This window comes from Chelmon rostratus, chromosome 3 (assembly GCF_017976325.1).
Source record: "Chelmon rostratus isolate fCheRos1 chromosome 3, fCheRos1.pri, whole genome shotgun sequence".
In the NCBI taxonomy this organism is placed as follows: Eukaryota; Metazoa; Chordata; class Actinopteri; order Chaetodontiformes; family Chaetodontidae; genus Chelmon; species Chelmon rostratus.
Genome location: NC_055660.1, coordinates 16,499,891 through 16,513,325, shown reverse-complemented (window position 1 = coordinate 16,513,325; position 13,435 = coordinate 16,499,891). Strand labels below are relative to the sequence as shown.

At 41.7% G+C, this 13,435-nt stretch overlaps 1 protein-coding gene across 1 annotated transcript; it reads left to right on the top strand.

Moving 5' to 3' along the window:
• Positions 1-587: 587 nt before the first annotated feature.
• Positions 588-12,960, top strand: cusr (Copper-only SOD repeat protein). Its single transcript, XM_041933907.1, has 10 exons — positions 588-799; positions 1,954-4,018; positions 4,591-4,690; positions 6,249-6,326; positions 7,126-7,224; positions 8,427-8,559; positions 8,691-8,805; positions 9,954-10,078; positions 11,216-11,296; positions 12,488-12,960. Exons 1-10 carry the CDS (start codon positions 760-762, stop codon positions 12,574-12,576), a joined length of 2,925 nt encoding a protein of 974 aa, XP_041789841.1. The 5' UTR covers positions 588-759; the 3' UTR covers positions 12,577-12,960.
• Positions 12,961-13,435: the final 475 nt, after the last annotated feature.

The following is a 13,435-nucleotide window of genomic DNA, read 5'->3' as shown; positions in this document are numbered from 1 at the left end:
ATCGATATATGCTTTATTGCTAAATCAAATGAGCCCAATCTGGCCCAATTTTGCATGTCAACAACAGGGACAGTCAACCTCCACCCACCATCCAAGGCTGCCAAATTCTCTTTGTACCTCCCATGCATGATATGCTCCCATGCATGATATGCTTTATTGCTAAATTAAATGAGCTTGAACACATAAATGTTGTGATCAAACAGGTGCTTATCTCTGGCCCAATTTTGCATGTCAACAACAGGGACAGTCAACCTCCACCCACCATCCAAGGCTGCCAAATTCTCTTTGTACCTCACGTGCACGATATGCTCCCATGCATGATATGCTTTATTGCTAAATTAAATGAGCTTGAACACATAAATGTTGTGATCAAACAGGTGCTTTCCTCTGGCCCAATTTTGCATGTCCACAACAGGGATAGTCAACCTCCACCCACCATCCAAGGCTGCCAAATTCTCTTTGTACCTCCCATGCATGAGGTACTGTTGCCTGTTAACCAATTGCAGGCTGACACAGACAGACTGCTGCTGTAAGACTGAAGCACAAGGGAGGCTGCACCTTTTTGAAAACCAGTCACACATGAGACGTTCATGACACACTCCATCGCTCTGCTGCAGCTGAACTGTGTCACCGAGCTGTTTTTCTTTCTTACCTGCACCATCAGTGAAGATTTACAAGACTCTTTTTTTTAAACCTGATTTTCTTTCATTCTAAATACACATTTTCTCTTTGCTGTGTGTCTTGCAAACATCTGCCAGCATGTGCCTTCTGACAGTTGTCCTGCTGTTTTTGTTACTTGGTGAGTATTTTGCCATCTTTGACTCAGTGCCACATGGACTTATGGACTCTTATTATCTTGTTATTCATTAGGTTTGATTAGTACCCCTTGTTCTTGTTTAGTTTATTTTGAGACCAGTTGTGAATAGCATCTGATTTATTAGGCAGATATTTTATCAGATGAATTTATCACACCAGGGTGGTTTTCCGGAAGGAAGGATTATCCACATAGAAGGCTTAAATTTAAATCCAGGGGAGTCCTGGATTTTCTGTTGTGGGTCTCACGGAAAAGACCTTGATCTAGAATCTAGGTTTATTCCAAGTGTGTGTCTATGACAATTTATGCCCTGAAACTAATCTATTTTATTACAATGACTCAAGGTTTTAAGGCTCTGCTCTCAAGAATGTGGACTCATCCACTGATGGCCAAAACAGTGTTTTCTCCAAAGTTCTGCCTTAGACGTCCTTCATTATGTTATTCTGTAGCCATGAATTACTGCTAATGATTTACTTCTGTTAAGTTACCTGAATTATTTTTAGCCACATTGTGAAAGTAGCATTTCCATTATTAACTCTCACTTCAAATGCCAAGCACGCCTAATAACAAACATAGAGATGAAAGTGGCCACTATATATAACATTTGACTGAGAGTAGAAACTAAAAGGTGCACCCAACTTAATTAAACAAGAATTTCCACCACATGGTATTTTCCAAACGACACAATCTAAACTGATTTAGTGCTTTCACAGAAATGTATTTCTGTAAGCAATCTGCAGTCTTCGATCTTTATATGATGTCCAGCCTAACAAAAGCATTGTTCAAAGTTGGTAATTATAGGTTAACTTAAACAGAACTTTATGTTTAACTTAGTCCAGTGATTATGTGTAATTAGTCTGAGGTTTAGTGGCATCGTGTCTCTATATGGTGATGACCTGTCACAGTTGTCTCACATGAATAGCATGTTCAGTATACTTGCAGAATTTTAATGTAAACAGATTTGTACAGATGGAGTAAATGTAATTGTCTAAACTTTCTCACTTTTTTTTTTTGCTGCCACACAAACATGCTTAAATAAACCATTCACGCCAATCAAATGTCAATGCTAAGATGATTTAATATTGAAACAGGTTGGACTGGTGTCCTGATCATCAGCTCCTCCTTGTTGCCTTTTTCAGATTCCTTCTCCTGTGTTCGCTTTCTGGCGCCTCTCAACATGGGAGGAGTCACGGGACAGGTGCAGTTTGACTCCACCTCCGAGACAGCCACTGTCGAAGTGTCCGGCGCTGGATCCTGTGGGACACTTAATTTTTCCCTCAGCGAATTCCCCGTCATGTATGGCCATTATGCTCAGCCCTGTTCTGAAGCAAATATCGGCGCCAGCGTCTTCACCTTCCCAGCTGATCCCACCGTCGACGTGTCGCGCCTCTTTCGACAAAGCTCAAACCTTGATGACTTCTCGCTGACTTTGCAGACATGTAATGGCACTAAAGTATGCACGACTGTAAGTCAAGGTCAAACACGCTTGACCCTTCAGGCCAGGTTCACTGGCCCCATCGCAGGTAATGTTTACATCCGCCTCAACACTGGACAGACCAACCCCAGGCTGCTTGCAGACCTCACCACAATCGGTCTGTTCATTCCCTCAGAAACCAATATCACTCTCTTTGCATCAGCGAGCTCCGCTGCAAGCTGCAATGTTCTTCTGGGAAGCTTAGATCCCTCAGCGTTGACCTCTCTGGGTGTCGTAAAAGTCGAGACCCCTTTAGAGCCTGAAAAATCCCGACTGGACCTGACCAGCTTCAACATGAACTACAGCTTTCTTCTCATTCGCATGGGTTCAAGTTACAAGTGTGCTCAGATTTACTTTGTGCCAGAGAAACAGGTGAGCGCTGTAGTGAACATGAGAGGGATCAAAGGATACTTTAGCTTCCGTCAGGCTTCCCCGTTTGATCCGACAGAGTTGAGGGTCAACCTGTCTAACTTACAGAGCATAGTCGGCCCTTACCATGTCCACTATTTTCCCATCCCCTCAGTCAGGTTGCCGCAGTCAAGCATGTGTTCAAATGATAATGTGGGCGGCCACTGGAATCCCTTCGGACTCGACACTGACGACTCCACATACCCAAAAGTGCCTGGTTCAACACACGACATGTACGAGATCGGCGACCTTAGTGCTAAGCACATGTCCCTTGCAGGTAAAAACGAGGTGGACGTGGTGTTCAAGGACTTCAACCTCCCTCTGTTTGGACAAAACAGCATTGTAGGTCGCTCAGTTGTGATTCACAAAACAGATGGTGCCAGGTATGTTTGTGGCAGCATCGGCTATCCCGGTGAAGTGATCGTAGCCAGAGCCAGATTTCAGAGCCCTGTGGTTGGCGAGATGTGGTTCACCCAGCTGACCAACAACCCACTGTCTGACGTATCCATCTTCATGGATTTGTCATACGGAAATCCCACAGCAACACCAACCAAAAACCACAACTGGCATGTTCACAGCTATCCCATCAGCTCAGAGAGGGATGATGATGAAGGGCGCTGCAGCACAACAGGAGGACACTGGAACCCCTTTAACATTGACCCAGAAGACATCAGCTATTTCTTCTACTGTAGCCCGTCAAGTCCCTTATCCTGCGAGGTGGGAGACCTCAGCGGCAAACACAGCCCCATCAACCTCGGCCCCAGAGCAGGCGCAGTGGAAGCAAAAAACTTCTTCACCGACACCACTTCCTGGTTGTCGGGCATCATTGGTCGTTCCGTGGTCATCCATGAAGCAGAGAGAGAAGGGCCAAGGATTGCTTGTGCCAACGTCACAATGGTGCGAGTCCCCAAAGCCAGCTTAGGTAGCTGGTTTGGCCACGGCATGCCCAGCGGCCAAGTGCGGTTCTCCCAGGCTGTCCCACAAGGCCCCACCACTATAAATGTGTCCCTGATGAATCTTGACACCTTAGCTGGGGGTTACCACGTTCACATACTGCCCATCAAACCTGGCAGTGTAGACCCCTGCTCCAATGCAAACATCCTGGGCCACTACAACCCTTTAGCCTGGAACGTATCCAACAGCCCAGCACCTGGAGCTGGCACGGTGGACCAGTATGAGATTGGGGACATCAGTGGGAAGTTTGGCATGCTGAATGGCCTCGACCAGTCTCAGGCGGTGTACATGGACCCTGACATGCCATTAACTGGACCTTACAGCATTGTGGGAAGGTCACTGGTGGTTCACTACTCCAACGGATCAAGGTGAGAACCTTTGTTTATGTGTTTATGCTTATTGTAGAGAAAGAAAGAAACAGGAAGCAAAGAGTTTGAAAGTGACAGAGAGAAGGAAATATGAGGAAATATTTCAAATGACCACATGTTCCTATATCTAGAAAATGCAAGAACTCTGTAACTACTATACTGTAGCTGCTGAAACTTTTCCTACAACATGAATGCTTTGGTATTTGTTTTGAAAAAGAGAAGTATTTGTCACTTAATGTACATCATTTATGGTACAGACACATCACTGATGCCTTTGCAGCATGAGCAGACATGTAATTTTCACAACCCTGAGTTGCCCTCTGGTGCAGTAACAGATCTGACCCATCTATTGAGGACACTTACAGGTGTAGGGTGTCACAGACATCGAGTCATATCCTTGTCATGTATTGTATTATAGCACACAGATAATCTGCCTCATTCATGAAGAATGACTCAACAAAATATTGTGGGGGAGAAAACTCTAAAGGTGGACCCTGTGGGATTTAGATATGTTTTGCTCACCCTGTTTTTGTTTTTGTGTCTTTCTGTGCACGCGTGCGTTTTCTCTACAGAATGCGGTGTGCTGACATATCGGCTGACAGAGATACAGATGGACACTGGACTCTTGCAGAGGCTGTTTTCAATGATACAGTGACTGGCACAGTCAGAATGGTAAGAACTGGTCTTTTCTACCAAAGTACGTAATTTAATCTTACTTTTAAAGGGTAATAAATGAATGAAAAATTATTGGGTTCAGGCTGTCTGATCATACTAACTAAAAGAGAACTCCACCGATTTAGAATTACACTCCCACAACATTGTCACAGTCACAGTGGACAGTTAAAAAAAAGGATAGAAAGTGATGCAGCTAAACCAGAGATATCGTATCTTTTGTTTTCATTTGTTATTATTTTTATTCATCTTTTATTCATCTTTCTTCCTTGTCAAAACTTGGTTAGCCAGCACATGAGACCCATATTATACATGTCGGGGAAGCAGTGACAGTGTTGAAAATGGCAACCGTTTTTTTCCTCATGTCTATCAAATATGTTTTGACATTTTGCTCTGTGGCAAAGTTTAGCAATGTGACCTTGAGCAACAAAAATTGGGCATGCTGGTTAAGCTGTTGCACACAGTGCAAAACGTCAAGACATATTTGATATAGACATGAGAAAAAAAACAAGGTTGTAATTTTCAACATGAAATTTCTGTCCCTGCTTACAAAGATTGACTTCTCCAGCTTCTTCAGTGGGTTTGTGAACAGGTGGTAAGCATTCACACGGCATTAACGTGTTTGTGCATGACCTGAACTGAAACAGGATGTGTTGCGTATTCAGAGGCAGAGATACATTGTCCTTTTCCTCAAAAATGGCTCAGGCTTGTAAAATATCGCACTTTATAATTAGGAATAGAAACTTCACCTTTGTGAGTAACTCGAGGACAATACATTTTGAAATTGATACTATGAAACTGATGCTGAAAGTGTTTCCTCAATCCAAAAGAGCAGAAATTTCCAAATGACCATGTAATGAATTCTAGTGAAAACCCCAAAGTCAATCACCAGAACGAAGTTAGAACTCCACATGACAGCAGGACGTTGCGTGACTCAGATGATTTCATTTGATAACCACAGACCATATACAAGGTTTTACAAGGCATTCAAGGTTTTACAAGGTTTTACAGCCAAGCTGCCACAAAAACATGACAGCGTATTTCTGCTGCGCTGGACAGACAGTGAATTCATTAGGCCTGTGGTGGGTTGCAACAAGCGGCGATGGGAAGCAGGGGCGAGATCATTAGCTTAGCTTAACATCCATCTGCGATAGTGGAACCTACAGGCCCCCTGAACTGAGAAGCTCACCAAGCGAACAGCTGCCTCTGTCAGCCACCCTCCAGAGACCCCACACTGAGCTCTGCCCTACATCTATGGATAAGAGCTTGTAATGTCTCCAAAGAGGCTATATTATCAAGAAGGAAATGACAGTCTGAGGAATTAGTGTGCCTTCTTAAGTAGTTTTGCTCAGGCTGATTGAACAGAGAGTCAGAGTGAGTGTAAGAATACCTTAACAATTACACAATAATAACTGTACACAGTGTCCACCACATTCCCAGTGGGGTCCATTTGAACTGTCTTTATACTGGATTTCTGTAAAGGATGTTCCCAGTTGTCATGGTGAATAGTTCACCATGAGAATATGACTTTTTGTTCTTTCTCTCTGTCTCTCCTCAGCGCCAGCAGATGTTCCCTGATGGGAGCCGCAGTGACATCATACTGGAGGTGAGCCTCCAATCACCGGCAAGACAAAATGTAAGTACAGAGTCATCTGCTGTGCATATACCCACAAATGCTTTCACAAAATTCACAATGGTCGCTTTCACAAAGAAGTCTCCTTGCTGGAACCTTGATATGCTAAAAATTCAAAATAAAAAAGTTCCAAGTCAGTACCGGTCATCAACGATCAGCTATAACATTAAAATGTCTTCAACCCTTAAAACAAACACAGAAAACCTTCAAGGAAAAAGTTATGTGATAGGCGGGACAGTTGAGAAGCTGAGGCTGCCCGAGTAGAATAGTAAAGGGGACAATACCTCGGACAGTGATCAGGAAATAAGAGAGGTCTCACTTCCTGTGCCAGGTAGAGACACTGTGCTGGAGATGGGATTCATTTAGCCCTGACAAATGCGTGTAGCTGCCAGTGTCGAGTGTCTGAGAGGAAGGAAGCACACACAGTCGATTTAATGACATAACAAAAGAAAGGTTTGGAGTTTCATCTCACAGACAGACACAAAATTTGCTTTCCCTTTGCGAGGAGTTGAATCCTGAGAAGTGGGACGCTTTGCTGCCTGTTGATGTTTCCTTCATTCTGAGGTCCCTGTAACCTGAGGACAGGAGGTTGTGCATTAGGGACTGTGAGGGTTAATGTCCTCGCCTTTGTAGACAGCAGGATAGGGTGAGACTGAACATTTGTGTCTGGAGCATGTGTCCATTGTTAATATGTGTCTTTCTCTTTGTATTTATGTGACGAATTGAGACCCCTTAAACATACAAAGATACAAAAAAACAGTATGTCTACACACTCACACTTGTCCTTCCCCCGTCCCTACAGGCAGCTGAGGCATCCTTGTTCATCAACCGTATGGGCACCAACAAAAACCAGTGCAACAGTGTGGGAGGCACGTTCAATCCCTTCAACATGGCATCAGGGGTGAGACCACACTGTCTCTTCGCTCCCTGTTTCCTGATGATGACTGTTTTGGAAGGCTGATAGTACTTCAATATGAGTTAATCAGATATCAGTGTGTTGTCCCCTTGTTTGGTTCTTTATCATTCTGGACTTTTTAGGGCATTTTTTAGACTTTATGCAGAGCTGTTTGCTGATATTCAAGTATTCAAAATGTTCAATTTGCATAGTTTTTGTTCTGATTATCTTAAACAAAATGTCATGCATGCAAGGTAAAGCCTAGAAACTTAATATCAGCTCTTTATCACATCGACAAAGATCTGGAAACATTACATTACTAATTGTATATATTTAGCAAATTCATCATCAAAGCAACATACATAATCCCAACATCAGTCGGATTTCTGAGTAAACAGCTTGATGGTGTTTTTGAAGCAGTGCAGTTACACAATAAGAATAATATATCTCAGTAAATTCTTGATTACGTATGATCATACAGTGTATGTACTCTGCTGCATGTACGTGTAAGAGAGAAGCAAGGCCAGACAACAAACTGAGCATCTATTACATCCATAGAAGGACATTTCTGTCTTTTATCAAGTTAATTTTAATCCGACCAATCATGTAACTTTTTTCAGTGTCAAACACTGACAACGTAATGTACTTTCTCCAAGTTTTGTCCAGTTGGATTTGTAGTAGTCATAATTAAAAGAGTTTCACTCTTAATTACACTACCTCCTTAAGCCCACTGCTCGGTGTAATTCGTCAAATGGACTGAAATGTAAAACAGTCAGAAAGAAAAAGATTTTAACATTTCAAGAGCAACGGTTGTTGTTATGTTACAAGGACGTCAAGCACTCGGTGTTAAGTCCTCTAACATGTATAACGATTTAACAGTGACCATTAAATGTAGGTCTGTACCAAATAATTCAAAGCTTTAATATTATACTGTAACAGGATTCCAGTGTAGGACTGTTTCTGACCCAATAATAAGAACGTTGATTAAATAAGAGAAGATGGCATCATTTAATCAGATTAATCAATTTATTCAAATTAAGGACTTTTGTTCATGGACTTTTGAATTGTGACAATGTCATAAAAAATGGACATTCGAACCTCAGTTGGAGTTAGTTAAATGGCAGATAACTTACATGACCAGCCGCATTTGTGGTGCCCAAATTGTGCTTAAATGTGAAATGCACTTCCTTGTTGTGTTCCCCCTTCAGAGCTCCAGCTGTTCACTACAAACCCCTCTGAGCTGTGTGGTGGGAGAGGTATCCGCCAGACAAGGCGAAGTCAGCCTGACCGAGAGACAGGTCTACACTGACAGCATCATCGAGCTCTCCGGGGACTTCACAGGTAACATGCAGACATGTTACTGTGTGTGTGTGTGTGTGTGTGCAGCATTGGTAACAAAGATTTGAATAAACTTTCAGGTGATCCTTTCCAGCAGTGCTAATTTCATAGTTCATGTTTTTCTGTGTCTGTAGTGGTCCACAGGTCTCTAGTGCTGAAGAACGGCGACAGCATCATCGCATGTGCCGACATCCTCCCAGAATCCCCTTCAGCAGAGCAGACCTTTCCCACGGTGACTAACTTCAACAGGTGAGATGAATGAGAACTCATACGGCATGATTAATACCATGTCATGACAACTCTATCTCAAATGCCTTGACTGACTTTCAGTATTTGCACTGGAGGGTCATCTAATCAGATACTACAGATGTTATTCCTGTTAGTACGGTGTGACCTCTCTGACTTTTTCTTTGTAAAACATGTCATGTACCAGCGATGTGAATGGGGACAGCATACACAGACCCGTGACTTACAATGCACCTGTAAATTACTCTCAAAGTCAGCTGGGACAGTGCCTCCATTTTATTTCATATTTTCATTTTCGTCTATAGTTAGAAAGTAAAACAGAGAGAGAAAAATGTCTCACTCCAATCATTGTTTTTAGATGTTTTAGACTCATTGCCATCAGTCATTTTCAAGACCAATTAATCTCCATGAAATATATTATTATTTATCCATTATTCAATATGTAGAAGCACATTCACATAGGACACTCAGTAATGTCCTGCTCACACCTGCTGCATCTCTCTCATGCCCGCAGTCAAGGTAATCTGTGGTAAATTTGTGGTATTTGCCACAATGGCACATTGATAATGAAACAATTCAAAATAAGGAAGCGTCTGTCTTTTTCCCAACGTCAAAACACAGTGATTGATGATGTGCATTGCATTTCTCAGTCTGCTGGGCTCTTAAAAGCGAAAGCGCAGCAAGATTTATTATGTGAAACATCAGAGACTGTTTCTGTTGACTGCAGGCTAAAGCAGGCAGCGTGAAGGACCTGATTAAATGAGATAAAATCAGTGTCATATTTCTGTGAGAGCAGTTGCTGTTCTGCTCTCATGGAGGCAGATCAGATGCATCGGCCTGAAATGTCGATTTTCAAAGTACATGTGTAGCTAATTATAGTGGTGAAAGTTACCAATCATTCACCGATGATCGATTGAGTGTTAACTATCCACGTAAACTCAGTGGCTGTATCATGTCTTAATGGTGAGCAACAGGAATTCATTATAAATCGGCCAAGAAGAACTTAAGTTATGTGTTAACACATGGGAATTTATTGTAGTTCTTCAGGTTCATTGAATGCTGTCATTTGATCACATCTGGAGTTGAGTACCTCTACTTAACTTTTATGTTATGTGACTACAAAGCTGGTGTTTTCTTTCTTTTTGCCCCAGATATGACTTCCGTAGCAGGGTTGCAAGTGTCCTTCAGCTAGAAACACAAAGAGTCACCATCCTGCCCGACTCTCCCAGCTCTGCAGCCGCGGGAAGATGCCAGAAAGTCAGCTTCATGGTATCTGGTAAGCTAGGAAACCTTCCTCTGTCAGCGCAACAGTGGGTCTAATTTGCAATAGAAGAAAACTGTGTTACATTTTAATGCAACAACAACACTTGAAAGTTGAGTAAAGATCGTGAGGAGGTGAGTGAGTGAATATTAATTCCGCTACTTCAATAAATCATAAAGGGACATAATTAAATTTAAGTAGGCTGCAATGTGATAGGGGGGTACAGGGAGGTCCTGTACTTGGAAATTAATGTTAGCATTGTTGTTTGCGACACCCAATCTCCAGGTGTCGCCGAATGTAAAAAATCTGCAAAAGACACGGGAGTACCAAAGAGAAAAAACAAACATGAAGCTCATTTGAATAATTATGCATAAAGATCTAAATAGCAGAAGAGCTGATTTAGCAGAGAGAGTGCTGCATGCAGCTTGGGGTCTGTCTACATCATGACCAGGATGAGCAGGTTCACAAACATGCACAAAGGTATTTGTGTGTGATAAAATCTCAGTCTGTCGGACTGAATGTACAGCATGTAAGTCGAGAAACACTTGAGCTTCTTCGGGTCTCCAGGATCTATCTGGGCGAGCTGTGTGCCCAAGCTGTGATCATCAGGACAATGAACAATTATGGCCATTGACAATCTTTAGAAACCTGAAAAATTGCTCAGTAACCTGAGGCTGGAGTTGAGTGTCTGTGTGTCTCATTTTTCGGTCCCGGGGGGAACACAGAAGTGTCTGTACAGAGGTTTCACACAGTATAGCACAGGAAAGGCATTTATGCTCTCAGGAGTCTCCCACAGATGGCATGCAGCTGTCTCGTCTGACCAGCAGAGTGTGATGATGATAACGTTTACTGAGCTGGGGGGAATAGACACGACTGTGAATTATCGAGATTGCGCTCTGTCTGAAGTGCCTGTAAAGGGGTCACACCTACTGTTACATGCACATCAGTTTGACAACAAACTGATGTGCATGTAACAGAACTTGTTATTCCTGAAACATTTCAAATACGCTGCAGCATTCGGAAAAAAAAGCAGGTCCCTCACTGCCTTTAGACTCAGCTGCAATAATTATCAAGTGTAACAAATCAGTAATTAGAGCTTGGACTTGTTGTACATGTGTGATTTAGCTTTGCCACATTTTCTGTATCTTAAAGGGAATGTGAGCCCAGAACTTCTGAAGTCTGTCAAAACCAGTGAGAAGATGGGTCACTTCAGAGAGTCTGACTCATGTACAGGTATGTGCCATGCTGTAATCATAGCTCAAACTGGATTTAAGGTGCATAACGGGAATGTGAAATTGTTTTTGTGCGATCCCGATTCACAGTTGTAATTTATTGCTCCGTTCGTTCTTACTTGCACCTTTATTGTTCTTGTTCTTCCTATTGTTCTTATTTGCACCTCCATTTGCCCCCCGTGTGTTCTGTAGAGCTTCTGTAAAAGTGAATTTCTACATTGTGAGATTAATAAAGTCTTATCTTATCTTATCTCTTATCTTCCAAAAAAGCTGAGACACTTTTTAAAAAGTAAATGAAAATATAATGGAATCATTTGCAAACAAATTTTGTTTATCGACCACAGTGTTCACAAAGTGTTGAACCTCGCTCTATCCTCGCTTGTGAACGACTGAGCCTTTCCAGGATGTTCCTTTTGTTCCCAATCATGATACGATCACCTGTTACCAATCAACCTGTTTACCTGTGGAATGTTCCAAACAGGTGTTTTTGGAGCGTTCCACAATTTTCCCAGTCTTTTGTTGCTCCTGTCCCAACTTGTTTGAAACGTGTTGCCGCATTTAATTCAGAATAAGCAGATATTTACAAGAATAAATGCAGATGATGAGGTCAGACATTAAATAATTGACTTTATACTGTTTTTAACTGAGTATATGTCAAAAAGGATTAGCAAATGATCATGTTCTGTTTTATTTATGTTTTACGCAGAGTTCAAACTGGGAATCGGGGTTGTATGTAAGATGGAACAACATTTTGATTGTTCCCATTGGATGGACATTGTGCAAAGCTACTCCAGACTGTATTTGTTTCAGATTTGTGAGAAATTACAGTAAACACGAACTTGCGTTGCAAACACATGGCAGAGTTGAACACAATGACATTAGATGTGTGGCATTTAAAGTCTGGAGGGCACTGGAGTCATTCCAGCCCCTGATAGAATCCAACTAAGACATAATACGCATTTAACGTCTTTACTCTAATCGCATTTTTCATGTTTCATTACTTTTAAGATTAAGCTCTTATCCTTGCCAGTTTATGTTTTTTTCATGGGTACCTGAAGGCAGCATTTTTTAAAAACTGGATATCATATATCTGCCAATGAATTTTAGTAAGACAATCACCATGTATAAAAATAGCACATGCTAAATCATAGCCTCTTTTAATAGCGTTTTCCTTCTGATCTGACACCCTCAGGAAGCGCAGGTCTACTGCTGGTATCGCAAACTCTTCTTCTGGCCTTGATGTTTGCTGCCTCCTGCCTGCTGCCATCTACAGCTTATTAATAGCTCAGTGATTCAGCCATGCCATGCATCATCACTGGGGAAACGTGGATCCTCATGTTGTAAAACTGTGAAGCTGTTTATGAAATGTAGCCCACCAAGTGATATGATGGTCATCTGGTTCATTATCGAGCAAGTAATAACTGTGTTTCTTTTTACACTTTTGCCTACCAATAAAGAAGAAAGCATTTTAGATGACAAGCTACTCATTACTTGTTCAGTTTAGCCTTGGTAGAAGTTTCAGTTTCCCACAACACACTGAAGCTACTTTATTCATTTGGAGTAATCAGTGGGTGAGTGAAATTAATGCTCCTACATTTTTAAATACTCAGACTTTTATCTTCTTTTTTATGCACTATCCATATACACATGTCAAATTTGTGCAAATCCAGAAAATTGTGAATAAAATAAAATAATATTTGTATGTCTTGTGCCATATATCTCTTTTTTTTCCCTTGTTGTGAACCCCTAAACATATGTGAGCACGTGCATCAAGAGTGAGCCCAGATCAAACGGCGCTTCAGCAGGAGAGTTTGGTACAACTTTAATTAATTACTTAATTAATTAATTACTTAATGATTCATAAATAATTAACATTTTATTCATGTGTCAGTTATGATGCTTTAGGTTGTGAAAATTTTCCCTGTCAGGTGCTTGTCGGACCTTCTTTGTGTCACACACCTTTTCTAGAGGACTAACTGATTAACTGTAGTATTTATTTGAATTGTCCGTATCCTCACGGCTATGCTGGGCTGCTGCATTCAAGTACAGTAGTGGGATTTCAGACTCGCTGCGTGGTGCCAGTAATATTTAGATGCTGTATTGTTGTGTTCTTCGCTGTGTGGATTATTCACAGAAAAAG